This window comes from Helicoverpa armigera, chromosome 3, assembly GCF_030705265.1.
Source record: "Helicoverpa armigera isolate CAAS_96S chromosome 3, ASM3070526v1, whole genome shotgun sequence".
NCBI classification, from domain to species: domain Eukaryota; kingdom Metazoa; phylum Arthropoda; class Insecta; order Lepidoptera; family Noctuidae; genus Helicoverpa; species Helicoverpa armigera.
This window is the reverse complement of record NC_087122.1, coordinates 1,751,711-1,774,193: the sequence shown is the minus strand read 5'-3', so window position 1 is coordinate 1,774,193 and position 22,483 is coordinate 1,751,711. Positions and strand designations below refer to the sequence as shown.

General features: G+C 36.8%; 1 protein-coding gene across 1 annotated transcript in view; it reads left to right on the top strand.

Moving 5' to 3' along the window:
- The window catches only part of LOC110377543 (amyloid-beta A4 precursor protein-binding family A member 1), a 117,707-nt gene that overhangs the window by 72,854 nt on the left and 22,370 nt on the right, over positions 1–22,483 (top strand). Inside the window, exons 3-7 of the mRNA XM_064042925.1 lie at positions 11,324–11,352; positions 18,178–18,336; positions 19,215–19,352; positions 19,679–19,841; positions 21,841–22,078. Coding sequence (XP_063898995.1) covers positions 18,212–18,336; positions 19,215–19,352; positions 19,679–19,841; positions 21,841–22,078 — 664 coding nt within the window. The 5' untranslated portion in view covers positions 11,324–11,352; positions 18,178–18,211. The remainder of the gene's footprint in view (positions 1–11,323; positions 11,353–18,177; positions 18,337–19,214; positions 19,353–19,678; positions 19,842–21,840; positions 22,079–22,483) is intronic.

Here is a 22,483-nt window from a genome sequence, read left to right as displayed (position 1 = left end):
TTTCTTGTACTTACCACACCGCAGTTTGTGAAAATGTGCGTTCAAGTTATGATGGATTGCAGCTTTCTTACCTCTATAAGCTTTAACATACTCCTACCTACATCATAGAAAGAGAAAGAAAGAAAGAAAGAAGAAAGAAGTTTTATTTATCTTCTAGTTATTGCTCACCAATTGAATGATTTAGCTGAATTAGATTGATGGTTAGGTGATGAGATAGATGATGAGTACCTTTTTTTGACAAAGTATACCAGATACATATTCAGATGTGAGTGAATCATCAAAAGCTGCTATCAAAAGCATGAAATAAATATTAAATTTCTCTCACGAATAAAAAATGGCAACACTCGATGCCTCTTCAAACACGTTTAAGTTCTTATTTATACAAAAGAATGTACACAAAGCTATTTATTCATAAGCAAAGTGCAAACGGGGGATGTCGCCTTTATCGTACCGTTTACATAATTGAAAAGTTTTTGTTCCTTCAACAGTAACTAGTAGTTGGGGACAAAAAGTTGCTTTTTGTCCTCAACATCACGGTAATGTTGCTAGCTTGAATATTTATGTTTTAGAACTTTGTAGCTGTCGTCTACTTGGTGATGGGAGGTGTAAATGTTAGCTGGTCCATATTTAATGTGCGAAGTTACGAGCTGAATACCTGTTGGAAGACATAGGCAGTGTGTTCCGTCTAAATCGTTTATAAATAGATTTTAGTATAGATGTAAGTTGTGAATGCGAGTAACACCCACCATACATAAATGAATCGGTGTTACTCGCATACTTACATCGATAGTTTCCACCCTACGTATGGTTAGAAAACTGAAAATTTTTATATAAATAAACCGCGGTAATAATGGCTACGCCTTACGTTCACGTTGACAGTTTCTATTTTCATTCAAAGTTTATAAAGAACTTATCACCCTACGGATGTTGTGGAGGGTTGAAAAGTTGGATACATACATAGCTATCACGACAAGATAGTGAAAAGTTATCTAAATAGGGATGTATGAAGCGATGTAACATAGGTGGTACCTACATATAGTAGATCCATCTACTCAATAGTGAATGGATAGTAGAATATCTAAAATGAAAACGGTCGCGTCATGGTACGCATATTTCACAGCAAGCACTGAAATACATTTCCAATACAGTTTATTTAAATTCCGATATTTATTCACATTGATATGCCATAGAATATCCACAGCGAGTACCTACTAGAAGTATCGTACCTTCAAAAGTTAAATATGAAAGATTCATCTTAGAAAACGACTGTTTTTCTTTTGTATGTTTATCACCAAAATATAGTTACCTATCTGTTTACAAAAAGCCAAAAACTATAAATTAAAAACAACACCTTTATTCATAGAACACAGAACACAATATCACGCATAATCAGGGAACAGTAAAGTTAATAATGACTTTATACCGCGGGCGGCTAAAATGTTTGCCTCCAACCAACAAGCTAGCCCGGACACTGTTTACACCAGTGCATTATCATTATACCCTCAAACATTCCCTACCTATACTAGTTCCCAAATTAAAATTACCCCACGATTGAGTTTGTAGTTCGGGGTGTTTCGAGGTTGATTGCACTACAAATGAATTATGCAAAATTATACAAATACATTCCGTTTTCGATAGAAATGTATGGTAATAAACAACGTTGTTTGGTTCTAAATGAAATTCAGCTGAATGTGATGTTTGTGTGACATGTGTGTATTGTAACCCCTGAAGGTTATTGTGGTGAGTTTCATCAATAAAATGATTATGCAATGGCCCCTTTAATGAGCGCGAATTATCCAGCTCTTGAGCTGCCCGCAGTAATGAAGTTAGTTAATATAAAACACGGTAATTTCTTTTGATTCTGATTTTGAAAGTAAGAGATACAAATAAAATGCTTCTAAGTAAAAGCAGGCCTCTGTCACTCGACGTACTTGTGCGCGATAAATGCCTACCGCTCGCTGGGTTACCGGTAACCCCACGCGGCACAGGGCTTTCGACAGCCGCTCGCGACGCGCGCGTTTTATGTTTATTATTTTTATTTGTGAACATGACGACCTCTGGCCAGTTATGTGCTGTGCTTGGTTGCAGATCAAGTAAAAGAAAAAATATAAAGCTTTCTTTTTCCGTTTACCTAGAGATGTAGACAGGTCAGTTATTGTTTATTTTTTATTTGGTTTTTAAAATTATCTAATAAACTGAAGAACTATTTTGATTTGTGTAGGTGTATATGTGACTACTAGCTTTTGCCCGCGGCTTCGCTCGCGTTAAGAAGTATTATTATTAATTAGGTATGGTTTTTGCGGCTTTACTTTTTTTTAGCGTGTGTAAAAAATTAGGGCCTACAAAACTTCTTTGTACACAATATTCTTTACTAATCTGTGATTAGGCGCTAAAACTATTAAGTTATTGGGTGAACTTACTCGTGAGCAAGCAACATAAAACTGTCCATGAGAGAAGCAATGTTCTCTCAAGTCAATACCCGCAAATTTGAGAGTTTGCCTCTGAGACTAATTTATTGTCATGGCAAAGCAGACTTTTAGGGGAAACTGTAATCGTTTAAAATCGAACGGGATATTCGCAGCAACCAAACAAACAGATTACAGTTCAGTTCGAAGGTAATTAACTGGCGGAGAATCTTAACACCGCGATTCAGAAATGAGACGAAAATGCACAGCGCCATCTAATAGCGGTAGGCAGAACTTCTCAACATTTAGAACTAAACATTATTTTGTTCGTTCCATTACGTACTGATAGGTTCAAACTAATACATTTTACATCCTTCATCATCCCTTATTTTATCACCCGTGGGGGTTGAATGGGGGTTGAATTAATCAAAATCGTATTTAAGCGAACGTCATCATAAAATTCTGATTCGTCATCAGGACTTCTTCATAAAATCCAAGAAGATGTATACAAACTTTCATCCCCTATTTTATCCCCTTAGGGATGGAATTTATCAAAATCCTTTCTTAAGGGTTGCCTACGCCATAGTAGCTTTATGCATGCAAAGTCTCAGTCCGATCGGTTTAAAATTGACAAAGTTTCATACAAACTTTCATCCCCTATTTTATCCCCTTGGGGGTAGAATTGATCAAAATCCTTTCTTAGCGGATGCCTACGTCATAACATCTACCTGCATGCCAAATTTCAGCCCGATCCGTCCAGTGGTTTCAGCTGTGCGTTGATAGATCACTATGTCAGTCAGTCAGTCACCTTTGAGTTTTATATATTTAGATTTTCGGAAAATATAAAGGTTTCCTATTATATATGTATAGTCATTTAGAAATATTTTATACCTATGTATGAATATACTTAGTTTCTATTTTTTTAAGTAAAAATACTTATCTTCTTTGTCATTTTAAAAATAAGCGACTTACTTTAGATAGGTACTTAAATTATAGATACTTATACCTTATACTTAGTTATACATGCAATGATTATCGAGTTTTGTAGCTAAAAATCATTTCGAGTATAAGTAGGTATAGTTCTCGTCCAACTAAATGGTGGCTTGGAAACCAATTTTGGGTAAGTAGGTATGTATCAGCGGTCAGCGGTGTTGTGCCAGGGGTAATAGGTAAGTATAGAATTCTTGCAAGACTTAACTTAAGATTAGACTTAAGATTACTAGAAAAGTAGTTGGGCACCTCCATTGATTCGGGAAGTCAGTTACAAATAAGCGTAACTTTGTTCTCTATTTAATTGTAAGAAGCAACCCTACGCTCGCTGTCGGCACGGTCGCGGTCCCTGAACTGTGCGCTATCGCATTGAAATAACAATCGAGCGCTGTAGTTTTTAAGGTTCATTTTCTAACGCAGCTATGAATTTGTAGGTAGTTTGGGAACTTGTAGGTGCTTATAACAGTAGGTATGGACTTTTTTGTATGGAGTGATTTATCTGTTACGTAGTAACTATTATATAATCTGTGGTAAAAGGTTAGATACTTAGCACAACAACATAGCGCCATAAACAGATTTCCTTAGAGGAAAGGAATAGACCATCAGCAAAATGTTCATCTAATACCAAAACCACTGCAATTAAAGGGCTTTAAGGAAATTCGCAACAATCACCTTTACAAGATTAGTGACCCACCGTGTTATTGTGCCACAAGCGGATCCTTCTCCTTCATAATCCCTTGTAATACAGAATCAGAATCACACTTCAAAAGCTAGGATTTTCTTTGTACTTTTTTTCTCTGTAACGAATAAATTTCAAAGGTTTTTTTCGCCGTGGGTAAGAAGTAAATTATGATAATTTGATTCCGGCAAAGTCGAGAGACATTTTATATCCTGACCCAGCATATTGTGGTAATTAAAAATATTAATTAGATTTTTGTTAATTACTGCACTGGTACTGGCACTGGTGACGTCTTCTTTTGGTGTTTTGGCGTGTGTTTTATAACAAGTGTGGAGTTTGAGACTTGGTCTGAAGTTTACTTATAAAATATAACAAAAATTCTCTTTATAAATATTCATGCTGGTCATATCTTTGAGTAATAAAAATTGCAAGACTACGTTTGCTGGTATACAGTATTTATTCAGTTGGTAAAATTTTCTACTGCAGTAATAACAACTACTATCTGCAGTTCAGATTCAGTGCATACGAATTTTCTAGAACAAGCAAAACACTTAAAACAAACCCGCCGCTGTGGATTTTAAAACTGGCGTCGTTCTTGCCGAAATTAAAGAGCAATACAGCCCGCGTGAGCTGCTTATCTTCAATCCCGGCTACGGCTTATACGCAGCATGCATGTCATTCACAGCTACAATCTTTAAAACTAACATTCGCTGCATCGTCAAAGAGCTGCCGTTACTTTACCTAGAAGCTCTCATTTCTATTCATTTCGAGATGCTCACAGTCAACTGCGAGACTTGAATATGAATTTCATTCTGTAATTCACAAAGAGTTCCGTGGAAATGGGTGTGTGATACTGACGTGTCGACGTAAAACAATATTCTGCACACACATAAAAGAATTCTGAAATCAAGAAACCATAATTCCATGATAATGAATTCGCCAGATCTTAAACAAAAAATATGTGAAAGTAAGGTTTCCAGAATAAAGACACAAAGCATGTAATAGGACGTAAGTAATCTCCATTAAGAGGGAAAGACCCAGTTCTCAAATAAAGCACCTAGTATAAAGATCCCATTGTACACCTCGAAGAATTAAGTTCGTAACAGGTGTGGTTCGCTAGATTGCGTTCGTCGCGGCGACGCCATTTTCCTGTTTTGCGGATTTCCGCTTTTGTAACCATGCTGGCCCAATTAATTTGGCAGATCTTATTACCAAGCAATTGGCAAAATGTCTTTATTATTATAATACAAATATTTTGCTAAATAACAGCATAATATTTAGGAATGTAATAAGGATACATGTTAGTACAAAATATAATTGATGAGGTCAATACCCACAATTCAATAAACACCAGGATATTGCAATCATGCAATTATCGAGCTTGATTGGGTACTAATCAATCCTGAAACCAGCAGCATTGTGGTGAGCCGCATTAATGCATACTTTATAGGGGTACGTTGACACAGCATCGCACACGACTATACCTAAGGCATCATGCAGGCTTGAAGCCGTCTGCTTAAATCTATGCTGCACGATGTAGCCGCAACGTAATACCAGCTTTACTACCAAAGCTACGTAATACTGTATGTAAACTGCAGTAAAGCAAGGGCTATCCAATCCAGCGTGTTTATGTATCAATTAACTAATCGAATGTGGTCCTAACGTTAAACACGTTTGACGTGCCATCGGCGCTAATTGAACCGAAAATCATTATGCGATGTTCATTAAACTTGCTAAAATTGTTCACGATCTCTGACGGGAAAAAATAAATTGTTCCCGACAGGACTGTACGTGACACATTTGGGGAATGACGAACGTTTCCTCGAGGGTCGTAAAGCGAGAGGTCGCTTTTGCGTATTTTTACAGTGAATTTCTCGTTGAAAATACCGGTTGGAAATCACGGGGACCAGGTTAATAGGATAGCGAAGAACTTCGTAGTTATGCAAATCAATGAGGCTGTTGAACCCGAAGGATCGATGCTGAGCACCCAATGCTGTACTCACTGAAATAAGATTCTATTACCTACCTGAGGTATTTTGCATACGGACAAATTAATAGACATTGCAAATATAGTAAACTGATTTGGTATTCATATTTATTCCGCGTATGAATTAAGTCGGTACCTACTCCGAAATCCCGATTGCTTAAACATTCCAACACCTCCAGAGCTACAACAAACACGTGAATGTTTTACCCGTAAATAAACAGTGCGCGTGTGTGCCTCACAGCGATTCTCTCGCATTTATTGCTTCATTTAAAGGGTTTTAAACCAGATAAGTGCTTTTAGCGAGGCCCTTATTAGGACTTGTATACACAGGACAACTGCACACAGGGGGAGAAGAGAAAACAGACAGCTGTTTGTTTTCGTTGGAGGTGTCTTGTGTGTGCGAGGGCTTTTTTACTGGTTGAATATTTTTTTTCTTTTTGTTGCGCGTTTTGTGCGGGCCAATCAACTGGCGCTGTGCGAATTACATTTTAGTTGAGTTTTCGTGCCATGCAAATCCGATTTTCGGGGACAATCGCGTTTTGTATGTTGATTGTGAAAGCTACTGGGTAGATGAGATAAAAATATTAATATTATTAAAAGGATAAAGCAACTCATATCCTGTCTCGTGCAAATGAATGAAAAAAAACGTGAATAATGTCTCAAAGTATACTTCACTCGCATTAAATAACCTAGATTCTCTTCATAAATTAAACACCTGAAAAAACTCATTGAGTAAATCAAAAAGTCACAGTACAAAGGCATAAGCGTTGATATCGTAAGCGTGGGATTGCGTGTCACGAAGGCTCCCCCACGATCGAGACCTTGGGCGCATAATACGTTCAATAAGTGCTATGCGACAGTTAGTACCATTGTCAAGCGTATTAAGTAAAATCAAGGGGATACACGAAGCGACGAAGCCCAATGAAGGGTAAGGTTTGGACTAAAGTATACAACATTACTCCAATTCGTCTAACTGTTAGACTTAGACTCTAACATATGCCTCGGTAAACCCAGTTTGGCAAAGAAACAAAACACTCGAATGAGCAAGGACATCCATTGACCCGTGCGGGATCGGCATGACGGACTAAATCACACAGAACAGGCGTGACCTAAAAATATCAATACAAATCTGACTCGCTTGAATAATTTACAGAGCCCTGTAATCTCGTATTGATCGCAGAGTGTAGGTATTTCATTAGGGCGGTCTAGACTAGACGCTAGCTCGGTTCATTCTACGCACCACCTACCCGGTCCCTGTGATATTTGTTCAAGATCCTTGAACCTACTCTTTATTTATGAGGCGATGATGGTGAAAGATATTGTTTGCTTTTGCAGAATTGATGAAGAACCATGCGGTATTGGTGTTCTTTTGAAATTTTAATACGGCAAGCCATAGCCAATTTAATTGACATCGACACTCCTTGACTCAGACGCTGTATTTAGGCATCGTTAGGCCAGCTGGCAAAAAAATTCCACCTACAAATTGTAAAATCAATACAGATTACACACTACAATATGAGTCACGCTTTACAACCAGGGTGACGACCGCAGCCAACAGCAACATCACAGCAACTTATGCACCTCCACGTAATATCCGCTGTACAAACCGCTAACAGGCAATATACCAGCTGAAGCCACAGCGTGGCGTGGCAATACGTTTATTATCGTGTCGGACATGCGTCCTTGTAGTGTACCAAGAAGCCGGCCGCAGGACCAACCACATGATATCCGCGGTCAGTTCGATCGCGCCATGTATTTCCTGGCATACAACAGTGTTTACACGCAAACATTTTACAGCCACACAAATATGCCATATCGGTGCTTTTCAGGAACGCTGCCAGAGTTTTGTTGAACTGGAATTTTTGGGTAGAATGTTCGGTATGAATTCTTCTTTTTAATTTACTGATGAGCTGTTGGTAAAACCAAAAACAATAGTTTATGGAACCATATTCCTCTTAGTCTTTACATACACATAAAACTTCCATGTAGTCGTCACTTTGCGTCATAATATGAGCCCTATCTTCGAAAACCAAAAGCTTTTTCTGTTACAATAAAAACATTATGCTCGTAAAGTCTTGACATAAGATCAACGTCACGCCAATGTAACCTCATCCGTGTTTGTCCCTCGCAATATTATATCGCAACAGATGGCCCGGCCCTTTCCTTCAAGTATTTTAACGATAATATTCTTCTTAACTCTTATACAACACGAGTTAGGGTTCATTTTTGCTTAATTGATAAATGAGATACGTAAATGAAAATATTGCAATTAGTTTCGATAATTTAAATAGAACATGAAGAACCCCGACAGGAAAGTATTATTATTTACTTTTAAAAAGTATAGCTTTTTGCGATAGGGTATTTTTTTGTAGGAAAGTCAACATGAAATTAAATAAACACAAGCTTAACATCGTATACTACCCTAGGAAAGCTGAAAGGTTCGAGCTGTGTGACCTTGGCCCTAAATTCGTGGGTTCAATCGATTTGTTTTAACGCGTATCTATTCGATGTCAGCACACCCTCGAGACAATAAACTAGAATACTAGTTTGGCTTGTAGTCGCCAAAGGCCTAAGTAATAAGAAAACTTAAAATTCTGATATTATTTTCTCATTATTTAGTTTCAGAAGAAAGTATTTCTTACGCTATTAAGTTACATACTTTGATATAGTACTGAGTATTTTTAACCAGTGTTTACATTAGTTTAAAATGTTTTAATTACAAAATGGCAACAGGAAAATGTGTATAGAATACAACAAAAACTCATTCCTTTGTAAAAGCTTTGTGGCCCCTTAATTTCCCTACAAGTGTAAAACAGCGAATAAAGTGTCTGACTAACCGCCACCACTAACTGAGCCTAATCCGAAAAGCGGGTAGTTGCAAATATTAAAATTTCTCAGGCCCGACCAACGAGGCCGACCGAACCACTATTGCCGGGAATTAAAATGGCGTTCGGTACAAGTTACGCGCGTTTATAGTTTGTAATAAATGGAAGTTTTCCTCATACGTTTTCAGTTTACGGTGTAACGAATTTGGTCCCCTGCCAGGTTGAAGACATGGCTTGTGGCGAATATTAAAATTTCAGAACACGTCTGCGCCAACCTGCATTCACCTCTGAAGCATGGAATTAAATTGTTTTATGATGGGAGCTTTCCATGATTTTTTATGCAATCTATTTAGGACGAAAATAAAAAAAAGAATTCCTGATAACGCAAGGCTTTTTCACGTGTACATTGAATGTAAAAGGTATTCGCTTTGTATCGTGTAACGTAACAAAAAATTCTCTTTTGTGCCTTGAAATATCCGACACAGTTTCAATTTCTATTTAATTTTACGTTTGTGCTTGATAAAAACTTCTGGTAAAATAAAACGCTTACTGCTTCCCTTTGTTCCTGAGCTTCAAAAAGCCATATTATATTAAAGCCATCAAGATTACTTTTCCCGTATTGTTTTCAAAGCAGTTGTTTTAATTTTACGCCAACAATATTATTTCGCGCGCTTATAACGCTTTGAAAACCTTTTTGAATAAGCTTTAAGCTAGATTAAGTTTACTGCATATCGGTTAGTATGGTTGTTTTTGTGTGAAATATAAAATGAATACTTTTCTTTAACTGTAAAATAAACCAGTTTTTGGAATGAGACTTCAACAGCGTATTTCAAGTTAAAGGTCAATTGAGGGTTTCTAAATAAACAGCAGCCAACAACAAAATTTAAACACGTTGTCGACCTAAATTGCTTCCATCTATTGGCCGGCTCGAATCGAACGATCCTTCTAACGTAATTACGTTGTAAGTCACTCTTAGAATATTAATAAAGCCGTAATAAGATTATTGAATATTATTACATTTTAATAAAGCTGTTTGGGGAGGCTTTGAATTCCGGGTATGCAATTAGAATCTTGGGCGGGTAGGAGCTCGCTTTATGGATATACTATGGGTACTCAACTTAGACGTAATCGCTTTGAAATCGTTTGGTTCTTGCATGATAGTGTTATAGGACAATATCAACTTGAATTTTCTGAAACAATAAGTTCGTAATTTCCAATATCGAAGGACCCAATCTTCTGCCACATCGAACCATATATTATCCGTATCAACTATGCACGAGCAACCCCAAAGCGTTACCCTCAATTTTAACGCCTTAAGGTCACAAGGACGAATGTTTGACTATCCAAATTTCGATTACGAATAAATCACTTTGCTTTTGGTCCACTTAACCAATTCCCAATTTTGGTACTGCAAACTCAAATTAGATTTAGCCAACTTTCCGTCTATTACATTTGAACATTTAATAGCGGTCCTTAGTACCCACTTTAAAAAGAGATTTTTGCTTTTATCCAGAATTTATTTGATGAAATTGATTAATAGCTCTTACAGTACGTATGCCATTAGATAGAACGATGTAGCAAACTGTATTTTATAATAATACGCTGTGATATTGTTAAACGAAAGGGCAAGTCATTATAAAACGGATTCATGTTATTTAAATAGATGCGGACTCTGTAAGGAATCTGTCTTATCATGCCGTCACAAAGTCGAAAGTTACCAAGTATCCGGCTAGCTTGGAGGAATGTTTTGAGCTTAATATACTTGCTAAATGCCTTTACAAACTTAACCCAAATATACCAAAACTGAATTTCTATAAGGGAAGTGTCGTACTGACGTTCTCGTAACACAAACTTGAAGCACAAAGCGCTGAATTTCCCTCTCAGTACTCACTTCACAGCGCTTTCAATATCGTCTACGCCACTAGACGCTGGATTTGCATCTCAATTTAAAGCGCAGCCCTTGCTTTAAGCTTCAGGGGCACGCGTTAAAAGAAAATTGGGGCAAACTTACATTCATAAATAATGTATGTTATTCTTATTTATTCCGCATTTACATGCGTAAACGAGGCTTAGAATATTATATAAGCTAATTTTGTTTTTATTGCGTACACAAATATTTTGGTTCCGAAGAGAGAAATATTCAAATAAATAATGTTATTCGCGGAACGAATAGAACAGCCAAGTTTCTCATATATTTTTTCGAAGTTAGGTAGGATATAGATGTCAATGCTAACTTTCAAAACCTAACTAGTTTCTGCAATTTTTGCGAGTTTTTATGTTTATGAGCTAACTTGGTATCCTAGCTTGGAAACTTGCAAAACTTGGCAGGACTTGGCGCTTGGCAAAATGGCAGCCGAAAACAAATAATTTATTCATCCCATTGTTTGTTTGCAAATTGTTTTTGTTACACTTATTAATATTAATTATTTTGTTTCAGGTTTAAGAAGGATACAACTATGAGGAAAGGTAAGGGATCGCTTCTAGAATAAATGAATCCCATTGTTTTTTAACTAACTTCTTCCTATTTTAGTGCAATGTTAGAATGTACTCTTCCGTTAAACCAATCATTCTTACAGTAATGCCTGTGCATTTGGAGCCTGTTGATTTTTTTCCGGAATCAAATTATAATTTGTCATCTAAATAAAAGTATATATTTTTATATTAGTTTTGTATTTACAATAGTTTTATATTACTAACCATTTTCATTTTTCTAACATCCTCTAGAATCTAGAAGACGTTTATACTTTGCAAATTCTTCTTGTCTATTTTACTTTTATTTCACATTCTATTCTACCGACGCAGTTCAACCAGCTAGCGTTTCAAAACTCCGCCTTTCCCCTGAAAATATGGCTATAAAACCTTTTTACTGTACTAATGAGGTAAAACATTAGCATTCTCACGTTAAATTATAGTCACGAAACCTTCTCTGAATATTTACAGTTATTTATTTCACCCGTACATTTAAAATGCTAACTATAGGTAGGTACCTACCGTCAGTATGATAAATAATATAATAACAAAATCAGTGTGTAATTGTAGGAATAAATATTTAGAGTGAGGCCATTCATTTCAAGCCTGAATGAATGACGCCAAATTGCTGGATGATTTGTCAGTTTTGTTGATTATTCAGTAATAAATGTAGTCCCAACTGAGTTAGCAAACTGTATGTTAATTATAGTTTGCAATTTATAATTTTCATATAACTTCATAATACTACTCGTTAACACAAAGAGCTTGTAGTTACATCCATACTGTTTCAAAAATTGTCTTACTTAAAATTCTACCTCGTCGTTTTTCAAGATAATTATAATTTCGTAAACGTTCCTTTAGAAGGGTTCCCTTGTTCCAACTGTGTAACATTCAGAAAAGTGCGCAACAAAGTTGTTTGGGAGGGTTGAATGTACTCTCGCCTTTATCTACAAGTTCTATGGGCTTCTGTTGAGGTTTCTGATACTTTGTCGTGTTATCCATGACTTTACTAATTAACTGACAACGAGATTGTGCCATCGTTTTGCTGTATGAACAAGTTTTAGGTATTTTTTTTCTAAAAGAAAAACAATTTTTCGATAATCCGTCAAATGGATGCCGTTATTCGTGAGGAAAAACAGCAAAAATTACTTTAACGAAATTTTCTAAAATAAATATTCCACCTGCGTCATGTGAAACGAGATAAGATAAAATTCTCATTAATTCAATCCCGCACCTAAAGCTCCGGTGCCAAAAATCGTTTAAAAATTAAATCACAACACGTTCCAATTTACATAACTCAATCGCATCCCTATTTCCTTGCCGGCTTTCTCAAGGAAACTCATAAAATTACACGGTGGAAACGGAACATGCACAACGGGGTTGTCAACTTGATTTTCTAGCTGGTATTGTGACCACACGTCGACGAACACACGTAACCACAGCCGGGGGTGGCAGACGAGTTTTATGGCTCGCGAGTGTACGATACCTAGCACTTTGTACCTACACTCAAAATAATGTGGCGCTGGAGATATAGTGTAATAGGATACCTAACATGTCTGGTTGCAACGTTAGGTAAGACTTTTTATAAGGTAAAGACCGTTTCAGGGGCTAAATGCAAACAGATCATACTGTTTCAGCCATTATTTAATAGGCTATTTAGTTCCGTAAGCTGGTTGACATATTACCATATATTTTTAGTTAAAGAACTGCATTTATGTTAGCCATTTATATTCAGACTTCTACTAAGCCAAAGGATTCGTAACATTTTCACCAATAACTAGAAAAGGTATGATAAATAACGTTAGGGCTTACGGATTATCCTAAAAAGGTTTTCTCACACAATACATTTCCACAGTCTAGATAACCTTTTCCCATAAACCAAGCGAGGGTAGTTCGACACAAAGGGTCTATAGACCTGACTCTTTCGTAACGTTGACCTTTAGTTTACGACTTTTAAATGTCGACTCTCTGGGCACACGACCTCGGAATGTACTTTGCCAATAAATTCCCCATTGGGACCTATAGTCCATTTAGTTTTTTTGAGTTTTCTAACAAGTGGCAGATGGTTTCTGAAAATGACTTTCTTATTTCTATCAAAAGTTTGGACTTTGTTTAACAAGTTGAATCGGCTTGTTATCTAGATGGCGAGTAATATTGTAGGATCGTTGGGTCAGCAATAATAAATGGAAGAAGTTAAAGACAATCTATATAGACGATCAATTTTATTTTTGATTGTATTTTGGCAAATGCTACAAAACATACCTACCATACTGCTTAAGAATCTCCATTAATTAACCAACTCCGTATTTCACCAAAAAGCCCACATTTCTTATTAAGTTACGCTCAATAATTCGGTTTCTGAATGGTGATAGACAAATATACCTTCGGAAAGGCAGTAAGGAAAAGAAAGTTATTGGAGACATTTCCCAGTTACGAAGGCACGTGTTATTAGTAGGATACGTGCTCACATTCCCTATATTTATACGTATATTTCGACCCATCTTGTTACTACTCTAGAAGTACAAGATATTTTTTGGTTAGCAATTTGTTTTAAGCTTCCAAAGGTACTAGAAAACTTTCAAACTAAATCTCTACCACTGAATGCTATCCGAGGTTGTTTTGAGATCTCTTCATGAGCATTTCCATTTGCTCGAACTAAATTGTTGCACTAAAAGCTTCTTCAGTAATAACAATTTAACAGAAGTTTGCATTGGTTTGGTATTTAGCTGTTGGATTAATCTGAGCATTGTTGGTAAAATTGGCTATGCTGAAGGTCTCTAATCAAATATTCACCAAAATGTGATATTTCATGCTCCTTTTCTCGGTATTATTTGTAGGACCTTGTTTAGCCTTTAAAATAAAATGCGGTAGATTGTATTCATAAAATATTAGGTTTGTATTATTTACCTAAAATGTAGGGCTGTTAGACTGACATTTTCCTGTTACAAGGGAATGTGGTGTCGCGGCTCGTATGCCCCTTTCTACATGTTTCATGTTTGACCCTACTCTGGTTGTAACATCTGATGTTTGGCACTTTGTTTCTTAAGTTTCGTCTCCGAATTTTTCGAAAATACCAGGAGAAATGTGAAGTCAAGGGTCCCATTATTTGGAAGGCTGTGTTGAATATTCATGAAGAATTTTCGCAGTCCATATTGTCGTAGATTTAATTTCCATCAACGGAACTTGGTGTGACTCCGGTGACTCCTATTATATTCAATTTTTGTTTCCGCGTGACAGATGAATGAGCACTTGAGCGTCGCCCTCGTGCCTATTCCATAAATGGGGTTTTAATTACCGCCTGGACTCGAGTGTTCCATTCTTTGCGAAATTCATTAAATATAAGTCGGGCCCCGTGAGAGACTTGCTAATTGGCGAACTGTAGTGACGTCTGGCCAAAAGGCACGTCACTCGGGCCACTCTCCCTCTTACCAAATAAAAGATATTAAACAAAATTATATCTTCCCCACGACAATTTAAGTTTTAATTTCGATTGAAGACACGAGGGTTCCATTTAGAATAGGATAAAAGGGTTCGAATTCTCTGAATGTAAATTACGTTGATTCCATTTGCTTTGAAAGAAAGATTTCGTTCTCTTCAGTGATATTAAATAATAAGTAAGTTGTAACGTTAATGTAATTAATTTCATAGAAGACAACCTTCATCTTGAATAAGGGACGGATGAATAACTTTGTTTACCAGAGTAAGTTAGGTACCTGTATTCTTCATAGGGAAAGATGAAATATAATTCTACGTTGAGGACTCGTATTCAAGATAAATAGTATGTAATCTTTATAACAACTAGTTCTCGGCAAAGGCTTCATACAATATTGAATTATTGTAGATTGCTTCATACAAATACGGGACAATGTAAACTTGATTGAATGGGCTTGTTCAGCCTTCAACTTATTACTGCAACTTCCTTTCGTTTATTTAACAAAATATATTCCATAAATTCGATAAATAAATAATGCTATTTCTCTTGAAATGGATAATATTATTTCTTCATTATTTATGATTCTTCGTTCCACCATTTTCACATTTCTTCAAACTTAATAAACTAGGTTGACGGCTTTTCCATTTATGACTGAAATAACTTCTGCATTGAAATGTTTATTCATGAACATTTCCATTTATTTATATTTCATTTTCGGCAGTTTTGTTTCGTAGTAGCATTCATTGCATAACTACTATAACTAGAAACACGTCTGCACGGCAGAAATATTATTTCAAGAACTTTAGCGACTTATTCCTTTCGAAAATATTTTCAAGACTTGTCGTCATGTTTTCTCTACAAATTACTTATTTACCGTGATGCTAACTAACTGCACCCATGATCATTTCTGTAAAGCACTTCATCAAAAAATCATTTGTATTCATTCAGCTTGCAATGAAGCAAAACATATGCAAAATTGAAAACAGACATTGTGTTCGGAAACAAACAGCTGCCGGCGACGTAAGCCTATTTGCCTACATCATGTTTAGAACAACAAAAACTGCTACGACAGCTCGAGTATCGTCCGCCGTAATAAAAACAGTCCGTATAAACCCGCCCTTAGGAAACGCGTCATCGGGGACCCAGCCTTTATTGGGAATAGGGTTGCTATATTAAACATCTGGTTTTAAATTGACTTTTTGGGGTTTTTACCTCGCTATTTAAAAGGAAATCGCATCGTTTCACACATACCATTTTAAAGCAAACGAGCTATTTGGATCAATACATAAAACTACAGACGGAAAGATATAACGATAAACACCGAATCCTTTTAATGTCTCTGTCTGGTAATGTGTCATTCACACGTAATGTAGCGAAAAAATATCCAACCGCTTGTCCGCCCTCTGATCTTTGATCTGGCAACCCTATTGGAAGCCATGAAATACGCGAGACTCGTTACGTTCATATGGCAAAATGTATTCCATAAAACTAGCATAAGCTGAGTTATGTCGGCGCTGCAGAAAATGTTCCGAATGTTTGCTGAAGATATCAGGCATCTGTGCCAAAGTATTGTTTTTATAAACATCGCGCGTTTGCTAAAGCAGCGATTTGGATGCTTTTATTTGATCGTTCGCAGGTCTCTGTGGAATTAATTTGTGGTTTGTTTACTGTTACTTTTCTGACCCAGATAGAAGCTTTCATCATGGGTACTGCTAAAGGTTTTAAAGCGTTCGTTATTAATGTTTTACAAATAAAGATACATCGATGACTTTTTTTCAAAACATAGCACTTCAGAATGAGTATCTCCATTAAAACATGTGTTTAAATAATATTTTTCATCCAATCGCTCCCGCTTACTCCATTTTAGCAGCCACGCCGCTAATGTTCTATCGATCTGGTAGTTTGGCAGCGGTTACAGTCGGTGCCATGCGAAACACGTCATTGGCCCGTGCCCCCAATACTCAGTGCCTTGGCCGAGCACCAGTGATAAACCTCAAACGTTCGTACTACCGATTAACATGAACTGCTAGGATAAATACTCCAGTCATTTCGAACCTAATCTACGATATTAATGACTGCGGGTTTGAGCTGTGTTTTTGCTGCAATATATGAAAATTCTGTGTGTTATTGCAGGCAAAGATGGTATGGAACGAACAACCTTTCATTGTAGCATTTAAGTCATTCATTACAACTAAAGGGTTTATTGTTTTGGAGTTACGATTTTCGGCAGTAACTTGTTCCATTTATTTTGATGGATTTGATTTCTAGTCAAAGTTAGTTTATCTGGTTTGCTTGAAGCTGAAGTTGTCAGAAGACGCACAACAAATTCCTAGCACTTTGCGTTTACTTACTACAACCTTCCAAAGCCCACGTCTTTCTTACATCCCAGTGTTCTTGCTTCACCACTAAGTGTAAAATTCCAAACCAATATACTTGATTCCAAGAAGGCTACAGTTCTCAAAGAATCAGCAGACACTATTCGCATTTGATTAACATATGTACATACTGCTAACGGGGTAAGAACATAGCCGGGCGTCGTGAGGGTTGGCACGGGACCAGGAATAAATGTACTGGTGTTGCATTCAATGTGCTTCTTTCTTATGCTGTATATTCGAAATGTCTTGTAGGCGCGGTTGAGTTGGGGTTCTATAGTAAAGTATAGCTGTATGAAGACGCTAAGCTTTGATGACAGCATACGTATGTTCATATTTGTTAACAGTGTGGCATCATGTCAAAAGTGTTGATGCACCTTTGGTGATTGTGAGAACTTAAACAAAGATAAGTAGTTCTCGCAAATGAAAGTCTTGCCTATAAATTTTTTTGGAAGTAATGAATGACATTCGCTCGCATTCCGATTACATTATTGCGTTAATATTGTTCATAGTTACATAAGTTCAGTTCAAAATAGCATTAGGTATGTTAAGGATATTAAAACTTTCGTTAGCGGACTAAACTATTTACAAATGTAGATTTGTGACCCACAAATTCGTTTAGTTCAAAACTCATTTATTTGATTTCATATACTAAAATGAAATCCAAAATGTAATGTTCAAATATTCTGACTCCGCTTAATGTCATACAACTCTTGGTAGTGCTGAGCTCATTTCATGACTCGCATTATAAAGTTGGGCACCATAATTACAACTCCACTTTCATTGCAAATTAGTGGATAATCAGTCATATTTTGTGGACTCCACTACATAACTAGAAGGAATAATATCTTTTCCGCGACCAATTCTGACAGACACTTTCAGACACCATCCTGATCGTTTCAAAACTCCCGAAAAAAACAATTACTGCTCCATTTGAAAAAGGTCTAGGTATACTGTTAAACTCCCTTTGGTAAGTAGTTCTATTAACTAACGTAGCGGCACCTCTTGCCGGTAGAGGCGGTGGCGGTGTGACCCTGGCGCCGCTGGCGACATGAGCGCGGCCGCCCTCCGAGCGGACGGCGCGGGCGACTCCACGCCCGGCTCGGACGTCGGCGAGCGGATCACGCGGCTCTTCCCCAAGTGCCGCCCCAAGAACATGCAGCACGCACACGACAGGTAACAACACTGTTACATCACTTCGTAATAAGTGATGGGTGCCTTTGTTATACATATTGTGAAGAAAGCAGGTGAAGTTATGTATACTGCATTACCACCCACAAGAACATGCAGCACGCACCCGACAGGTAACAAAATTGTTACACCATTCCAAAATAAGTGAGGGTTACCTGTTTTACTTTGAGGACTTCTTAAGAGAGGTGGTGAACTATGGCACATAGTCATGATAGGCTACCGTCGGTTGCTGTATGCATTGACAATTTTCTGAGAAGCGGTAACTATTTTCATGTACTGACATACCGATCTATTTCATGTCGTTCAGCAATACATGCTATGCGTGTTACAGAATGTAAAACGTTAAAATATTTCATATTCTTCCACAGTAAAACATTCATAAAGTACTTAACATGCACGTAAACGCCAGCGACCACCCCTTAACAACTTCGTTAAACACAGATATTCATTAAGTGATAATTATCGTGTTTTACGTGTTCAAACAGTCTGCGATTGCCGACATCTTACGTGTTCAAACACATTAAATTCCACCATCTTGATTCAAAGGGGCAAAGGCTTGCGCTGTTGATTCTGCATCGCAATTAGCCCCTTATTTAACCTAAAAGGTTAAAAGAACGTTTCTAAAAGTTTCTAAAGATTTAGGTAGATTTTTGGAACTGCGTTAAAACCTTTGTTCTTTATATTAATGGACTTAGATAGAAGTACTTGATAGAGTAGATATAGCTTTGTTAATGTCTTGATATTAGTGTCTCTTCTTCATGTAGCAACTAAAATTTTCTTTCTTTGATACTAGTTTAAATACTTGTCCGTTTCTTACTTTCTTTCCTTCTCCTAGTTTTAAATGGACCCTTAATACATTCCAGGTTGACCTCCAGCCTGGAGGGTCGCGATCGCGACACCAACAACGTGAACAACGCCTCGTCGGACGAGGAGCGAGGCAACGAGAGCCAACTAGTCATACTCAACTCCAAGGGAGGGACTTACAAACTAAGAGACTCGAGGTAATTATCAGGACAAATATAGTCCTATAACCAAGTTTACTGCTAAACAAGGACTGTTTAACAAAAGATGTTATTTTGGAAGACGACTAGATACAAACATTTTACAGAAGACTCCAACTTTTGCTTTAGTCCTTCTATACGAAAACCATCTATTCTTGATTAGATTTAGCTGCGAAAAGACGTCATGTTCTCCCAAACTGATCTTCAAAATCTTTGAAACCGACGAAAACTATTTATAATGTATTTCGAAGAACAAATTACAAATAATTTCCATGACTTACCTCTTACTACAATAATCTAACACCATAAAAATCTTCGATTACCAGGATCATAGAAATCGCAGGAGGTCGGGAGCTGTACTCTCAGAGCCGGACGAAGGCGGTTCGCAAGCTGAGACACAACAACACGCACAAACACAACATGAGGAACAAAGTGCGCTCGCTCACTAAAGATACCGTGGATTATGCTGCTGATAACCTTAGTAATGAGGTACGTGCATTATTATTATAAAGTTGGTATGGGTGGTTTTTAAACGGGGTTAGGTTATGAAGAAGAAGAAGGTTATTAAATGGAAGGCTATGGGGAAGCTTTTGACCAGCATAAAGAGGCGTTATCAACGACAGAACAACGTTTAGAAAAAATATAGGAGTCTGTTTACTTGTCTGGTTACTTATTTCTGTAGCATGTATACCTACAGTACATACCATGTATGCCTACAGAAATAAGATGAACTTCAAATGAGATATGGATGTAACTAAAACTAAATTGGATAAATTCAATCCTTTTATCGAGAAGGGCACAAGCACGTTCACGTACCATTATCAGTTACAGTTTTTTAATATTATAGGAAATACCTATTTTATAAATAAACATTTGCACATAGTGTTAAAAGCCGCCATTTAAAAACTAATGACGTCACTACACAATCTCTAGTGTGACGTCATCGTGCACCGCATTTGAACCCGGTGTGGCAGTCTGAGCGGCTATAAATTACCCTTTCACGCGACTCTGACCGGCTAGTTGGCGCCGATATGATGGTAGTGGCGACAAGTATGAGAGTGCAGGCTATATAGACTGTTTGTGTGACTTTTGAACGTTGAAAGGTTTATTTGATTTTGTTTTAATTTTGTAAAAGAAAAGTCTTCCTATTAAAAAAGTGCAAATATCGAAGACATTTATATGGTACATGTATGCCAGTTTATTGTTATACACCCATAAAAAATCTCATTACAGATTTTTTTAACTAGCCAAAGGCCAAAGGCCTCCCCCATAGACTTCCATCTATCATTATAGGTACCTTATTATGGCCAGTTGGCGTTCTTCTATCCAAGTCTTCTTTCCAAATATAATTTACATAAATTGCCTCCATAGTACGGGCGAATATAAATCACGAAAGAGCGATAACATTCCAAAATTCTAATCAGACAAATGAAAGCCGATAAAGTCCTTCCAATTTGTCACATAGAAAGGGGGGTTCAGTGACTCATGCCAAAAAGTGATAGATTTCAAATGATAAGTATTATTATCACGGCACTTATCTCACCTCGAGATGCAGGCGACGATCGATCCCGTAGTTTTATAGATAAATAATCTGCACCGTATATTCGTGACAAACACACGTATAAATAAAATATTTTAGTTTGGTATATATTTTGTTAGTTGAACAGTGGTGGGTTTTTTGACTTTGAGTGCAGTGAAAGAAAATAACTACAAAATGATAACTGACCTGTTATTGCCGCTACAATTAGGATTTGAAATGTTGATGGTATGATTTATGTTGGTTTAAATTTAGGACTGAATACTTTGATATTATCTTGTTTCTGGAGGAGGATGGAGAGAATTAACTGGACGGAAAGAGTTACTAACGAGGAAGTACTAAACAGAGTAGGAACTAAGAGGCAACTATTGCAAAATATAGAGAATAGGAGAGGAAGAATGATAGGACACCTTATACGTCACGACGATTTTATCAAAAACTTCGTGGAAGGGAAGGTCGAAGGAAAGAGAGGAAGGGGTCGTCCAAGATATAGCTACATCAAGCAAATTAAAGAAAAGATGAAGGTCGTGACATATAAGGAAGTTCAGGAGTTGGCGCTAGATAGGTGTAAATGGAAGGAGCTGCACCGACAAGAGCTGGGCTCTTAAATTAATGATGATGATCTTGTTTCTGTACTTTTTAAAAGCTTTAAGTTTTTGGATAAACTTAGTTTACTTAACAATCATTAAGTGTACAAACTTTAAACAACTTTCAAAAGAATTTCTTTCTAAAGTGCTTTTTAAAAATCACAGCAGCATATTATGTGAATGAAAAAATAACTTTGTTGCTTGACGAAAATGTGACATTGAAAATTTTTCGTACCATCAAGCATTATGCAGAGTCAATGCGTACTTCTAAGATTAATTAAATTCACCTTCATTATAACGCCTGTAAAGTTCATAATTACCTGTAAATTCAATATCTAAATCTTTTTAATTCTTACTATTCCAGATATCCCTACACAGAATAAACAATGAGCCTAAGAAAATGATTTCCCGGCACACCTCCCCAACATACACGAACGGCGATCGTGACGTCATTCTAGAGAATAGTGCTATGGGTATTCCGAAAAACAGTTCCCCCATACTCGACCCCCATAAGACGACTGATGTCAGCACTAAGAGTAGTCCTATAGCGGTCGTCGCTGATGGCGAAGTCGTGGTCTTTGATGATAATGATGACTGGAAAGGTAATTGTTTCTTTTTTTGTTTGTTATTTTTTTGAAGTTGAGGGCATTCTTTTTGGCTATTGTTGTAGTAATAGGCTCTTAAATTAATTTTGACAATTCATGTGTTGGATCTATGGAATTGCTTATGACTTGAGACTATGAATTTTCAGAGAAACAAAAGACGTTTGTGGATACGTTCTGATTTCAATTTTGTTGTATGCTCTTTAGCAAACTAACTGCCAAAAAGTTTGCGTTCAACTTTTTGTAAAATAATTACTAAGCTGCCAATGTAAAATGTAAATCGCTTCCAATAATCAGCTGATTCATATGTCTAATATAATTTCTGTGTGTTACTAATGTTTCTTTGTTGTTTTAAAATTGTTTATCACACTCCACTTTCTTACTAATTATTTCAGCTTTTGCTTT